The sequence below is a fragment of the Microtus oregoni genome, unplaced genomic scaffold, assembly GCF_018167655.1.
Source record: "Microtus oregoni isolate MIOR12 unplaced genomic scaffold, Mior012 000054F_ref0000373, whole genome shotgun sequence".
Lineage (NCBI taxonomy): Eukaryota > Metazoa > Chordata > Mammalia > Rodentia > Cricetidae > Microtus > Microtus oregoni.
This window is the reverse complement of record NW_024543830.1, coordinates 4,663,379-4,679,260: the sequence shown is the minus strand read 5'-3', so window position 1 is coordinate 4,679,260 and position 15,882 is coordinate 4,663,379. Positions and strand designations below refer to the sequence as shown.

Below are 15,882 nucleotides of genomic sequence, written 5' to 3'. Positions count from 1 at the left end.
CCTGTCCTCTCCTGCAAGGTGGTCTGATAAGTTGTGAATTCCTTCTGGGCCCCCACCCCCACCCCCAAAACTTAAAACTTTCTCTTTTCCCAGCATGAGATTCCTGAGGGAAATCCCTGAGGCCAATTCTGTGCAAACTGCTCAGCCTTCCACTGAAGGTTATGTTGGCAACGTGAGGTCACAAAATATTGGGGTGTTTACACCCCAGGAATCAGCAAATGCTCTGAATTCAGATTTCTTTCAGAGAGCCAAGTTAGTCCCTCCAGTCCATGTAGATCCTAAATCCGGCCTGACTACTCATTACAGAAACCGAGACTCCAGTGTCAGGCCGCCTGGGACAATGGAGCTCTGCCTGCTACTCCCCCCGCAGCTCCCCCGTGGGACTGGAGCTTGATGACCCAACACTGAGAATGAGGGACTCGGGGACTCGTGGTCTGCTGTCCTGTGTCTCACCTTTCTGTTCAGGGCCGGCCCTCAGGTAGAATCCGTAGCCATTGCTTCCCTTCTTGATCACCACCACCCGGGGCTGATGGGGCAGCAGGTTCAAACTGGCCGTTTCCCTCTTGAATTGTGTCTTCTGCTCACTGTGACACTTGGCGGTCTCCTTGTCCACCAGGAGGATCACGACCCGGTTCCCTGCCTTCTTCACCTGCAGCAGTGCACACAGATAAGGGGCAGGGGCTGCCACAGACCACGCTGGCAGGAAGGCTGCCTTGCAGCGCAGAAAGCTCGGGGTACACGGCCTGAGCACGGATGTTTGAGTTGCTCTCCCAGCCTGACTGGTATTTATCCATCTACTGGGAGGGAAACCATCCAGCCGCACAGATGTTAACTGAACTCAAGCAGGAGCCCAAATTCTCAGAGCCCAGAAAGATGTGTGGGTGAGAAGGGCGGGATGGCATTTTAGAAAAGAAATAAGGGTCAGCTCTGTCAGGTCATCCTACTGAGAGGGTGATCAGTTTTCTTTTTCTTTCTTTTTTTTTTTTCCTCTCTTTTTGAAACAGGATTTCTTTGTAGATTTGGAGCCTGTCCTGGAACTAGCTCTTATAAACCAGGCTGATCTCTAACTCACAGAGATCTGCCTGCCTCTGCCTCCCAAGTGCTGGGATTAAAGGCATGAGCCACCACCGCCCGGCAAGGTTGGTCGGTTTTCAAGATTCCATCTTGACCTCGACAGGAGAGCCCTGCTCTGGTGCCAGCATGCTGTGGACCTTCCAATACCTGGCAGGTACAGTTTGATACCCATGACTGCCCACAGGATGGAAATACTAAGTGGAGACTTCAGAAATCACTAAAAAGCTTTAGTGCAGTTATTCTGTTTCGAGTAGTGATGAAATCTGTCCCTTGCCACCTACACCACCACCCAGAAGGTACCTAGAAGATCCATCTTTGTGCAGTACCCTCGTCAGTCACTGAATGACACAACCATCCACAGAGGGCAAACAGTACTAGGCCTCATCTGTGCCATTTCTGCCTCTGCACATATATCCACAATAGTTGAACTTACAAGTTGAACACAGTGACTAACAATAAATAATAAGTCCATTATAACACTGTATTGTTAATAGTTATTTGAACTTATGAACTATCTATTTCTGGAAATTTCTATTACTTTCACATGGGGTTGCTACAAGCAAATGTAAAAATAGAAACAAGTGGGGTGGGGGGACAGAGCCCTGTTAGCACCGTCCGCCCCACCAGGGACTCTGTGAAAGGAAGTGGGGGGACAGAGCCTGTTAGCACCGGAGGTGAGAAGCGTGCCCTTTAGATTACCTTCGCCACCACTTCCTCGTGGCTGGCGTTCTCTACGTTTTCTCCATTTACTTCAATCAAGTGGTCGTTGGCCAGGACACCCGCCTTCATGGCCACTCCTTGGGGTGTTATGTCAGTGAGGTACACACCCTTTTTACCTGAAGAAGAGTTGGAGAGAGATTCAGTTGCCTGGCGATGAAGAGCTCCCCCTGGATACCTTCAGAGCAGCCTCACATCACCATCTGGACTCTCAACTCAGTTACAGATCCCAGCACAAGGCTGGGCACTGCTGTTACCCAGCATGGGTCTATTGGTGTGAAGAGCAATCCTCAGCCTGACTTAAGGAAAGGCGGGACTCCCAGTGACAAGCCGGTGAGATGACGCAGAGGGTGATGGTAGCTGATGCCAAGTCTGACGACCTGGGTTCAATTCCCAGGTCCACAAAGTGGAAGACCAGAACTCCCGCAAGTTGTCCCTTGATCCCCACCCCATTTAGCATGGCATATGTGCACGCAGACACACACACACACACACACCAATGGAAATTTTAAAAATAAATGTCTGGCATTGACATTTTGAACCAGAAACTACTGCTCCATACGCTTATCTTGGCATCTGTAGGATTAGATCCACTCCGCTCCTCCCCCTTTCGATGGAACCATCACACGCTGCTGGAGTCCATAAACCTCCCCTGCAGCTGGGTCGAAGGAAGGAGGATGAGGGAAAGGATCACATTGTGGCTTAGGTGCCAACCCAAAGAAGTGCTAGTAACTCTTTCTAGACGCCAGCATTTCGGTCTGTTCCAAGGGCAGTTTTTTTGTTTGTTTGTTTGTTTGTTTTTTGGTTGAGGAGGAAGGTTTTTTATTGTAGATATGAGGGAAAGTACAGCCAGAGGCATCTGGAAGAGTCCAGAACAGAAAGAGAAAGTATTAGACTAAACAAGGCCAATAGACTGAACCTGACCATGAGAGGAGAGAGAGGGGGGAGGAGAACGAGAGAGAAAGAGAGGAAGACAAGAGACCATGTGGTTGAGCCAGCAGTAATATGGGAACGAGAAGCTGGGGAAGAGCCCCGGAGGTGGAGAAGTTTTTTTTTTGGGGGGGGGAGTTAATATATATTCTTTTTTAATTTTTTTTTATTTTTTTAATTTATTTATTTATTAAGGATTTCTGCCTCCTCCCCGCAACCGCTTCCCATTTCCCTCCCCCTCCCCCGATCAAGTCCCCCTCCCTCATCTGCTTGAAGAGCAATCAGGGTTCCCTGACCTGTGGGAAGCCCAAGGACCGCCCACCTCTATCCAGGTCTCCTAAGGTGAGCATCCAAACTGCCTAGGCTCCCCCAAAGCCAGTACGTGCAGTAGGATCAAAAACCAACTGCGATTGTTCTTGAGTTCTCAGTAGTTCTCATTGTCCGCTATGTTAAGCTAGTCCGGATTTAACCCATGCTTTTTCAGACCCAGGCCAGCTGGCCTTGGTGAGTTTCCGATAGAACATCCCCATTGTCTTAGTGTGTGGGTGCACCCCTCGTGGTCCTGAGTTCCTTGCTCGTGCTCCGTCTCCTTCTGCTCCTGATTTGGACCTTGAGATTTCTGTCCGGTGCTCCCATGTGGGTCTCTGTCTCTGTCTCCTTTCATCGCCTGATGAAGGTTAATATTCCTGAGGATGCCTATGTGTTTGTCTTTGGATTCACCTTCTTATTTAGCTTCTCTAGGAACATGAATTTTAAGCTCAATGTCCTTTATTTATGGCTAGAAACCAAATATGAGTGAGTACATCCCATGTTCCTCTTTTTGGGTCTGGCTTACCTCACTCAGGATAGTGTTTTCTATTTCCATCCATTTGTATGCAAAATTCAAGAAGTCCTTGTTTTTTACTGCTGAGTAATACTCTAATATGTATATATTCCATACTTTCTTCATCCATTCTTCCGTTGAAGAGCATCTAGGTTGTTTCCAGGTTCTGGCTATTACAAACAATGCTGCCATGAACATAGTTGAGCATATACTTTTGTTGTATGATAGGGCCTTCCAAGGGCAGTTTTATGCGGTCACATGCGTTACTTGTAAGGAGTAGGAGGACCATCAGTTCAGCTTCCTCGAACACTTTAACAGTTCTCATATTGCCCATTAGAACCCACAGATGGCACCTCCCTGCGGCTCTCTCTGGAACAGAGTTAGAAGCACCTGTGATGGGGCTCGCCAGCTCTAGCCTTGTGGTACCTGGGTGCTCCATGCTCCTGGTCACGCGTGGCTGTGCTGAACTAAATTCCATGATAGGAAACTCCTCACCACCCCTAAAAGGTAACAAAAAGCCAGACCTTTCCTTGTTCTGGGCTCAGAGATAGCTCTAAAAGTGACTTCTGAAGAGGCTGCTCTAACCCCACCCCCAACATCCTTCTCATGTTCATTCACTCATTCATTTTCTCATCCCATTCATTCATTCACTCATTTTCTCATCTCGTTCATTCACTCATTTTCTCATCTCGTTCATTCATTCATTCATTTTTCTCATCTCGTTCATTCACTCATCCATTCATTTTCTCTCTCTTCAGGCTTCAAGGGGAAGCCTGCCCTTCCCTTTAAGACCCCACCATGTTTGACTCTCCATATACTGGTGTTCCCCCGCCCCAGCCCCCATCACGGCCTCAAGGCCCTCTTTCACTCTAGTAAACCTGAGTCCTGAGGCAATTATGTCAGCTTCCTCTCCAAACCAATTGCTGTTTGGTTTCTTTTACAGCCACCATTATCTTAGTTTGTCGTGAAGAAAAGTTCTCTCCACACAGCTGACAAACTGCCTTGCTGCAGGAGTCAGCACAAGTGCCAACTGAGTAGACTGAATTTTGACTTTTTATCTGTGTCTGTGGATGTGTCTGCACACACACACACACACACACACACACACACACACCATACCATGCTTGTGGAGGTCAGAGTTGGTCTTCTCCTCCACCAAGGGGGGCTCTGGGGATTAAGCCCAGATCATCAGGCTGGGCAGCCAGCACCTTTACCTACTGAGCCAGCTCACCAGTCCCCTGCTTTTGTTTAACACTATTTTACCACTAATATATTTCTAAGAAATATCAAGGTTCTCTGGCCCTCAACACCACTGGGTTTAATGGTCCAAATGTGAGGACTGTCTCTCATGGTTTTAATTTCTGTCTCTTGCTAGAGGTCATGTAACCTCTGAAAACCATTTTAAACTGTCAAATGGTCTTCTCTATCTTCCACCAAACACGACCGGTCATCAGTCCTCTCCAGTCCCAGAGAGAATGTGGGCAGGGGCAACACTAGCTTTAACTAATGATCAAACACTCCTCATGGCTCTTTCTTGTAATAAACCTAATTTCTGAAAGGCAGTTATATGTCAAGATCTTTTCTGGACCTACCAACCTCTTCTGTTCAACAATTAAAGATGAAGCCAGCCAGCTAGCATGACTCCTGATTCTGGCCAGTTTTGCAGGGGTAAACAAACACTAAAGAACTCCAGGCGACAATACAGCATGATACAGTCCTCTGAAACCACAGAAACAGGACCTCTAGGACTTCCCGAGGACCAGGGATTCTCAAGTATGTCCTTTGCAGCATAGGTCAGGGACACAGCTTGGGACAATTGAGACTGGGCTTCGACTGAGAGAGCTCTAATGTCACAGGAGGACAGGGTTTCCACAGCAGCTCTAGCAGCTCTGGGGTTGTAACATGGCAACAGATGCTCAAATATTTGTTAACTAAGTGAATGACCACTTGGCTTCTCTGGGCCATGAAAAGAGGTATCGGTCTCACTCAAAGGTAACTGAAAAACCTCATCCCCTCCATCTTCACCCTAAGGAAGCTAGAAAAGAACAATGAAGCCAGGTGATAGCAGTGCACACCTCTAATTCCTGTGCTCAGGAAGCAGGGGCAGGCAGATCTCTGTGAGTTCGAGGCCAGCCTGGTCTACAGCATGAGTTCCAGGACAGTCAAGGCTGTTACATAGAGAATTCCTGTCTTGAAAACCAAGGGAATGTGAAGCAAAACAATGAAGAGGCACCAAGCCCTAGAACCCCGGCCTCAGGGCCAGCCTGGCAAACACTAGGAAGAGAGTGCCCAGCTCCCCTCTCAGGTCTCGCAGCTGTCCAAAGTCCAGAGCTCTCTCTGCACAGCTGCAGAGAAAAGAATTCATGCTGGAGACGAAGGAAGAGAATGGCATTGCTGTGGGCATTCATAGCCACTGCAGAGAGACTGTGAGTAACAGCATCATCTTCCGGGAGGCTATTGCTCAGCCCACCCCAAGCTTACCTTGGATGGTTTTCAGAGAGAAGCCAAAGCTGTTGCCCTCCTTCACCAGGTAGCAGAGCCGTGGCTGGGCGCACGTCTCCACTGCCCCATTCATCACAGGGCCTGGTTTCTTATCGTTCAAAGCTGGCTCCTTCTGGCTTTGGCCTAATTCTTTCAAGTCCACCTGTGTTTTTACAGCCTTCTCATAGGAGTCTCCATCCAGGACGAGCAGAGTCACGGAATTCCCACTCTTTCTCACCAGATCCACCACCTTCGAAGAAAGGGGAAGTGGTCAAAGGATACCATGTCCTGATCACCACCCCTCCTGTACCCATCACCTGCAGGAGGAGGATGTGCATCACGTGTCCCTAAAGGTCTGGCAGCTGACCTGATACCCATACCCTAAGCAGAGGAGTACCAGACTCACCCCTACACTCCCAATATATATGTATGTATGTATACGTATATATATATACACACACACACACACACAGCGGAGGATTAGACCAAACCCTGGCACCGTGGGAATCTAGGAAGTCCTTACAAGGACTGGTCTTTCCCAGAGATGAATGAATGCTTTAGAGCAGTGGTTCTCAACCTGTGGGTTGCGACCCCCTTGAGGGATTGACCAACACTTCCACAGAGGCCATGTATTAGATATTTACAATTCCTAACAGTAGCAAAACTGCAGTTATGAAGCAGCAACCAATATAATATGGTTGGGGGCAGCACAACATGAGGAACTGTGTTAAAAGGTCTCAGCATTAGGGAGGTCAAAAGAGCACAGCGGGGCTTCTCGGGTCTAGGGGTGGCGTAGTGCAGCAAAAGGGGAATGATGGCGAAGTGGGGCGAGGACCCCCTCCCCCATATAGTCACTGCACAAACGTGAAGAAGCTATGTCACCTGCATGTGGCTGCCTCGTCTATGCAATCACACGCGCCTCACAGGCTTGTGCTGAGGGCTGTAGCTTATTCAGAGAAAATGTCTAGCATGCAGCAAACAGGCAATGCATATTTGGCCTGACACTATTACATAATAAGTTTTTAATTGATTGATCAGTTTTAGAGTAGGGACATGCCATGGCACAGGAAATCAGTTCTCTCCTTCCACCACGCAGGTCCCAGGGACTGAACCCCTTGGGTCATCAGGCTGGCCACATAATACTCTCTACAGATCTCAGTTCATCATAAGCAATTAGACTGCCCGCCATGAACCAGGGGCATCCAGAGGAGAACCAAGCTCCACTGATCCCCAAACTCAGAGTGCACAGAGATGTGGAGCCGAAGAGGTGCCCGAACCCCAAGTATCCATTCACCTGTGCGTGCTCTTCCTTGTCAACAAAGACACCGTTGATCCTGAGAACTCTGTCCCCATCCAGGAGCCCTGCCTTCTCTGCTGGGCTCCCCTTCTCAATCACCCGGACCAGGTGGCCATCGGTGTCCTTCTCAATGCGCAGGAAGAAGCCATAGTTCTGCCCTTCTTGTTTGGACAATTTACACTCTCTAGGGTTGAAGGCGGAGGCCATTTCTGTGATGAAAAGCAAATGAGTAAATCCACAGACAAGGAAATCCAATTGGAGCGTGAAACCTGTGTCTCTGCTTGTCCGGTTCTGTTCTGTTGTGTGCAGTGTACCAACACAGGGGCTCCAGGGAAACTTTGCACAGACCATGCTCACAATTTCCAAACACATTCCCCGAGAATGGCCTTTTCACCTGCGTTTCGGACCCATGTGTTCAGCTGAGCACTTACCACAGGTACTTTAGCTTTAGTAGCTCCAACCACACTCACCTTTGTCCTCTGACCCAAAGAGGTTCAGTCTGAAAACATGTGATCCAGGAGGTTTAGGAAGCCAAGTCTACATTATTTTAATTAGCAGACAGAATAATAGACTTCCTTGGGGCATGTGCTGGGGTTGGTGGTGGTGGTTGTAGTGGTGGTTGTAGAGTGTGTGTGTGTGTGTGTGTGTGTGTGTGTGTGTGTGCGCGCGCACACGCGCATATACACACATGTGTAGAAATCAGAAGTGTTGTCAGCTGTCTTTCTCAATCCCTCCCCATCTTATTGATTGAGACAGAGTCTCTCAATGGACCCAGACCGCACAGCTCTGACTGTAGTAGCTGGAGAGCAGGTCCAGCCGTCTTCCGTCTCTTTGGCGTGAGGACTGCAGACACACACCACAGACTTTCACAGGGTTTGTGGGGCTCCAAACTCCTGTCCCGGAGTTCACACAGCAAGCGCTTTAATGAACAGGTCTGTCTTCCCAGCCCCCAGAAGTTTCCTTAAGACATTCTCCCACCTGTACTCTGTCCACAGCTACCTCCGAGAACCTCACTTTGCTCACGGTATCTGGTGAGTCTGTCAGCTTCTAGCTCGTGAATAAGACGAACTACATGCTGCCTTTCAAATCTGGGGAAATAGCTTTTTCATAATTATATTTTTAAAACAAAATGTTCTGTGGGGTGTCCTTCTGAATATGTGTTGATTTTATTGGTTGATGAATAAAGCTATTTCAGCCAATGGCTTAGCAAAGTCAAGCCAGGTGGGAAATCCAAACAGATATCTATATATATAAAGAGAACAGGCAGAATCAAAGAGATGCCACATAGTTGCTGAAGGAGTAACATCATGCCAGTAAGCCACAACCCTGTGGCATGCACAGATTAATAGTAATGAGTTAATTTAATAGTAATTAATAGAGTTTCTGTGTAATTATTCGGGTCTGGGCAGCTGGGAAACAAAAGTGCAGTCTCAATCTACAGAAATGTTGTGTATGTCATGCTGTGTGAGAGCTAAGAGATACAGACGGCACAAGGAAGGGGCTTGGGGAAGAAGGAATGGGCTGGGGAGAAAGAGGACCAGCTCCATGGAGAAATGAATTCCCAAGAAGAGCAGGGAGGGGGAGAGATGGGGAGGGAGAGGGGAAGAGGAGAGAAGCCACGCCTCCGAGCATGCTAATCGTGTTGGTGATGCAATTGAAAAGATGGCGCGCCCCTGGCTGGTGCAAACACAAGTGGGGCACACAACAAGAACATGTGAAAGAGGGTCTTGGGAAGTAGGGGTTCAGCAGCAGAGGACAGGAGGGTAACCAGGAGACTGATCAAAATACAGGACATATACACCTGAAACTGTGCAACAATACATGAGATTGGGAGGAAGGGACGAAAATGGCTGTGGGTGGTCCCGAAGTTTCTAGTCAGAGTAAGGTACCCGAGAAAAGATGCCAATGGCAGACTAAGGGCTCTCCCCACGCCCCGTAAGGCCATTTCTGTCTCCACCCATCCAGCTCCTCATGTTTTGCTGCTACAGGGGAAGAGCCTGGGTCAACCAGAGGAGAAAAGGAACAATGTGTGAACAATGGTTGGGTCCTCACTGCTAAGGGAAGTGGACCAACTGCTAGGGGCTCCAAGGCCTCCTGCTCAGCCCTGTGTTTTCAGAGGAGAGTGGGAGTGGGGGCAGCCCAGCAAAAGGCTGGCATATGAAGCAAAGGGCCGAGGTGGCTGAGGCCAGCTCCTTCCGTTGTCTTCAGGGCACAGCTCCTGCTTGTGAGCACGTCCCTTTGCTCTGGAAGGACAGGAAGAGGTGACTATATAAGACATGGAGGGGCAGAATGACGAACAGACAACAGTACGCTTGCAGGCTCCCTAGAGGCCTTGCTGTGGCCACTCAATATGCCGTTAGGCCTTGGTTCCCACAGAGCAGGGCAGAACGAGCAGACAGGAAGAGCTCCCCTACCTGTGGCTCCATGCCTCAAGCTCTCCCTTCTCTCTCTGCAAAGCTGAGTGTGAAAATTTCTGTGGTCAAAAAAAAACCCCAAGAAATGGCCCCATCAGGCACCTGGAGGAGAGAAGAGTGAAGCCGCGGATACGGGTGGTTGTCCTCACTGCTTGGGAGAGCACTGCAGCTCCTCACATCAAAGGCACAGCCCGGAAAGGGCCCCTCGGGGAGGAAGGAGCCAAGGGCAGCCAGCACCAGCCGGCTCTCCTCACTTGCCCACCTCTAATCTTGTTCTGACTTTGGCTTCTGAGCTGCTTGTCCTGCTCAGCCTGTGCATACCATCTGTTTCCCAGCACATGCAAGCTACTCTCTAGACCTCGTCAGTTTTGAGCTCCACAGGGCTGGAAAACCTTGAAGGCTTCCGTCATCCCTCTTAGTTCCTCCAGGTAAACAGTGGGCAGCCTCATCCACAGGCTTCCGATTCAGAATGTGCCTGTACAGCCAGAATAAAGGGTGCTGGGTTCTGTGCATTCATCAAAAGAAGCGGCTGTGTTTTTGGTCGACAGATGAATGTTTGCTTTTAATGCATCTACCTTAAAACTCAGCTGTCTCACACCCTGGGTTGGCCACCACAGGATCCCTCTTTTCTTCCTCTGTAGGCCAAAGAGAAAATGTGAAATCCATCCCCACTGGGGGATGTTTTCCCATCTCCCTGGAGACCCAAAGGCCCGACAGGCCAGAAAGACGTGAGTTTACTCTTTCTTGGCACAATCTCAAGCTGTGTCTGGTTTGGGCGGCTGTTCAGAGCTTCTAACAGCCAATCTGAGAACAGTGAGACCCGTGGCTGAGGCTTTGAAGAGACTCGGGTGCACCAGGTCACCGTTTTTTCCCACGGCTATGGCTAAAATCAGGGTTAGAGCCAGTTCAGAGCAACAGCAATTCTGAAATGACACATGCCTACAGGGAGAGGTCAGCGCTTCTAGCTCTGTCCACTTCCTGCCATGTCTGCCATTACAGTGACCCAGTCACTAACAGATTAGTGCTGGTCCCTCCACCAGCAGGTGTCCCCCACATAGATTAGTGGATACCATCACCCCAACCAAGCCACCCAAAACTCCAAATTCCTGGTCTTACATGGGACCCCCTGGGCAAAAACCTCTTTCCCTTATAGTATTTAAGAGAGTCAATTCACTTTAGCTCCATTATTCCACCTCCATTCCTCTTTCTATCTAGTCCACATCCTGGTTTTATGTAGCTCCTGCATCAGTCAGGGCCTCAGGTCTGTGTTGCTGCTTCATGGAGATGTCTGGACTCCAAGCTTTGACCTAACCAGGACACTGTGCTTAAGGATCTGTTTCCTGTTTCTTCAAGCCCCAGCTCATCTACTTCTTGATGAGGAAATCTGAGGGCCAGGCCTTGATGGTGGGTGTGTAGGTAATTAGTGAAGACTTAGAGATCTCTAGAATATCCCAAAGCGGCTCTATTCCCAATTATCAAAATACTGGAGATGAAAGGAAGCCATGACTCCTGTCTGAACTGACACAGAAAAGTCAATTCTTGGCAACCAAGTTGCTTGTGTGTGGAAAAATAATAAAGTCTCTGGCCAGGCAGACAGCAAGAACCAAGGCCCTGGCCAGGCAGACAGCAAGAACCAAGGCCCTGGCCAGGCAGACAGCAAGAACCAAGGGCCTGGCCAGGCAGACAGCAAGAACCAGGCCCTGGCCAGGCAGACAGCAAAGGCACAGAGGTGTTTGTCCATCACTCTTTCTGATAACATTACTCTCACCTTCAGACTTCATTTTCTTCCAAACAATTGGATTCTTCCTCTCAAGAGTGAATGATACACCGAGGTCCAGAAGAAAAGCTCAGAGCATTTTGCACGTTAGGAAGGCGAGAAAATGAACACAGATGCGTTAGGAGGCTCTTCTGCCAGGGGTCAGAGTAGAAAGGATTCAAACTACTAGGCTTTTCCCACAGAAAAGCAGACACTGACAGGGCCAGAAGATAGCTCCCAAGCCCAAGGCCCAAACAGCCAGCAGGTCCAGCTTAGATGGCCTCAGTTCGTGTGTCTGAGCCTGGAAGCTGACGGACTGTCCACTGAGGGCTATTTGGAGGAAGGTAAGGAACTGTTATCACTGCTCCTGCTGGGAGTGGGTTTGTGGGAAGGCCTGTCTGTCCTGTCAGACTGCTCCATGCAAAACTCCATCTGAAGCCTCTGTTCCAAGATAATGTTTCATGTGGGTGGAAATGTCCTACTAAGAAATGTCACAGGCTTGAATGTGCATGAGCCAACCCAGACCAAAGTGGGGAAAGAGGTGTTTAAAGCCCTTTAAACATCAGCTGCGTGATCTCCTGAAAGGATTTGAAAATCTTAGCTTCAGTGGAAACCTGACAGGAGCACAGACTGTGCTCCAGACAGAGACAGGAACGTGGGATTCCCCGAAACATTTTAGGCTCAAAAGCACAAGAGCCTCTCTGTGAGTTCGAGGCCAGCCTGGTAAACAGAACTAGTTCCAGGGTTGCTGTTACACAGAGAAACCCTGTCTTAAAAAACAAACAAAAACAACAAGAGTCAGGTCACATAAGGGTTCAGAGCTGAGTGTTGGCTCTTGCCTTTCAAGCATGAGGACCTGAGTCGGATCTCTGGTGTGGTGGTTTGAATAGGAATGACCCCCAAAGACTCAAGTGTTTGAATGCTTGGTCCATGGGGAGTGACGCTATTGGGTATGGCCTTGTTGGAGTAGGGGTGTTTTGTTAGAGGAAGCATATTACTAGGGGGTAAGCTTTCAGGTCTCAGAAGCTCGAACCCAGATTCAGTGGTTTACTATCTCTTCCTGCTCTCTGCCGGTCCAGATGTAGAACTCTCAGCTCCTTCTCCGGCACCACATCTGCCTGCATGCCGCCATGCTCCCTTCCATGATGATAACGGACTGAACCTCTGAACTGTAAGCAGCCCCAATTAAATGCTTTCCTTTATAAGAGTTGCTGTGGGGACAGTGATTTCCTCCAGAGCAACCCCAGGCAGCAACCTCTTCAAGAGCAGGTACAAGGGAGTCACCACACAAGGAGCAGGCCAGAGCCAGAGACCTCAGCTGGAGCAGGTTCTAGCCATGGACCTCCGCAAGGGCAGGTCTGAGCCAGTGACCTCTGCTGGAGCAGGCCCAAGGCAGCAACCTCCATGAGAGCAGCCCCAGCCAAGCAACCTCCCTGGGAGAAGGCCCAAACATCCCTGGGATTGCAGAGCTACCCCCTCCCCAGCACAGAGCGGCCCCTGGGAACAACCAGTGACCTCAGGGGTAACTGGAACCGTGGCCCTGACTGCACCATGAGGAACAACCATCTGAGCCTTGGATCCACTGGCACCTGGAAAATTAACCACCAGAGTCACAGACAGCCTCAGCTACATCAATCAGAGAAAAGAAGGGTTGACAAGGTAAGAACACATTCAACACCCCAAAGATCAAGATGACACCAACAAAAACTAGTGGCCCTAAAACAGCAAGAATCAAATATAAATGAAGCAGAAGAAAATGGCCTAAAAAATAACTTTAGGAGAATGTCTGAGGCCCTTAAAGAGGAAATGAAAAATTCCCTCAGAGAAATGGAGGAAAAGGCAAACAAAAAATTGAAAGAAATCAACAAAATCCTTAAAGAAAACCAAGAAAAAGCAATTAAACAGATGAAAGAAACTATTCAAGACGTGAAAATGAAATAGAGACAATAAAGAAAACACAAACCAAGGATATTATAGAAAAGGAAATTATGAAAAAATGATCATGAATCACAAATGCAAGCATAAACAGCAGAATAAGAGATGGAAGAGAGAATCTCAAACGCTGAAGATACAATAGAGGAAATAGACTCACTAGTCAAAGAAAACATTAAATCTAACAAAAGCTTAACATAAAATATCCAGGAAATATGGGACACCATGAAAAGACCAAACCTAAGAATAATAAGGATAGAAGAAGGAGAAGAAATCCAACTCAAAAGCACAGAAAATATATTTAACAAAGTCATAGAAGAAAACTTTCCCAACCTAAAGAAAGATATGCATATGAAGGTACAATAAGCTTATAGAACACCAAATAGATTGGATCAAAAAAAGTCCCCTCGCCACATAATAAACAAAAACACTAAATATACAGAAGAAAGAATGAATATTAAAACCTGTAAAAGAAAAAGGCCAAGTAGCATATAAAAGCAGACCTATCAGAATTATACCTGACTTCTCAATGGAAACAATGAAAGCCAGAAGGTCCCGGTCAAGCGTTATGCAAACATTAAGAGACAATGGATGCCAGCCCAGACTACTATACCCAGCAAAGCTTTCAAACACCATAGATGAACAAAACAAGATATCCATGACAAAATGATATGTAACCAATATGTAGTCACAAACCCAGCCCTACACAAAGTACTAGAAGGAAAACTCCAACCCAAGGAAGTTGGCTACATTCACAATCACACAGACAATAAATGATCTCACAGCACCAAATCACAAAGAAAGAAAAAACACACAATAACATCACCAACAACAAAAACTAAATTAACAGGAGATAGCAATCATTGGTTATTAATATCCCTTATATAAGTGGACTCAACTCACCTATAAAAAGACACAGGCTAACAGATTGGACACAAAAACAGAATCCATCCTTCTGCTGAATGCCAGAAACATACCTCAACCTCAAAGACAGACATCACCTTAGAGTAAAGCATTGAGAAAAAAAAATCCAATCAAATGGACCCAAATATCAATCCACACACCTATGAACACCTGATTTTTTGACAAAGAAGCAAAAAATATAAAATGGAAAAAAGAAAGCATATTCAATGAATGATGCTGACGTAACTGGATATCAACATGTAGAAGAATGAAAATAGATCCACATCTATCACCATGCACAAAACTCAGGTACAAATGGATCAAAGACCTCAACATAAAGCCAGCCACACTGAACCTCATAGAAGAAAAAGTGTGAAGTACACTTGAACGCATTGGCACAGGAGACCACTTCCTAAATATAACCCCAGTAGCACAGACACTGAGAGAGACAATTAATAAATGGGACCTCCTGAAACTGAAAAGCTTCTGTAAAGCAAAGGACACAGTCAAAAAGACAAAATGACAGCCTACAGAATGGGAAAAGATCTTCACCAACCCCACACTGAACAGAGGTCTGATCTCCAAAATATACAAAGAACTCAAGAAATTGGTCATCAAAAGAACAAATAATCCAATAAAAAATGGGATACAGCCGGGCGGTGGTGGCACACGCCTTTAATCCCAGCACTTGGGAGGCAGAGGCAGGCGGATCTCTGTGAGTTCGAGACCAGCCTGGTCTATAAGAGCTAGTTCCAGGACAGGCTCCAAAACCACAGAGAAACCTTGTCTCGAAAAAATAAAAAAAAAAAAAAATTTAAAAAATAAATAAATAAATAAAAAATGGGATACAGACCTAAACAGAGAATCTAAAATGGCTGAAAGACACTTAAGGAAATTCTCAACATCTTTAGAGAAATGCAAATCAAAACAACTCTGAGATTCCATCTTACACCTGTAAAAACGGCCAAGACCAAAAACACTGATGACAACTTATGCTGGAGAGGTTATGGGGTAAAGGGAACACTCCTCCATTTCTGGTAGGAGTGCAAACTGGTATAGCCACTTGGATTTCAGTGTGGCGATTTCTCAGAAAATTAGGAAACAACCTATCTCAAGATCCAGTAATACCACTTTTGAGTATGCTTAATCATACCACAAGGACATGTGCTCAATTATGTTTGTAGCAGCATTGTTTGTCATAGCCAGAACCTGGAAACAACCTAAATAGCCCTCGACCAAAGAACAAGTAAGGAAAATGTGGTACATTTACACAAAGGAGTATTACATAGCAGAAAAAAAATGACATATTGAAATTTCCAGACAAATGAATGGATCTAGAAAACATATTGAGTGAGGTAACCCAGACCCAGAAAGACAACTATCATATGTACTCACTCATAAGTGGCTTTTAGACATAAAGCCAAAAAAAAAAAAAAAAAAGAGTTGCCATCATCATGATGTCTCTTTGCAGCAATAGCAGCAATAGCAGCAATAGAAACCCTAAGACACCTGGGACCCGCTGATATGATAACAAACATTTGCAACCCCAGAGCCG

The 15,882-nt window shown here is 47.1% G+C and overlaps 1 protein-coding gene across 3 annotated transcripts in view; it reads right to left on the bottom strand.

Annotated features, from left to right (window-relative positions):
* The window catches only part of Pdzk1 (PDZ domain containing 1), a 42,682-nt gene that overhangs the window by 8,188 nt on the left and 18,612 nt on the right, over window positions 1-15,882 (bottom strand). For all 3 annotated transcript variants that reach the window (XM_041637945.1, XM_041637946.1, XM_041637944.1), the window contains exons 2-5: window positions 7,320-7,531; window positions 6,026-6,275; window positions 1,774-1,910; window positions 454-649 (exon numbers count right to left, since the gene is read on the bottom strand). In XM_041637945.1, the coding sequence (XP_041493879.1) occupies window positions 454-649; window positions 1,774-1,910; window positions 6,026-6,275; window positions 7,320-7,529 (793 nt within the window). In that variant the 5' untranslated portion in view covers window positions 7,530-7,531. The remainder of the gene's footprint in view (window positions 1-453; window positions 650-1,773; window positions 1,911-6,025; window positions 6,276-7,319; window positions 7,532-15,882) is intronic.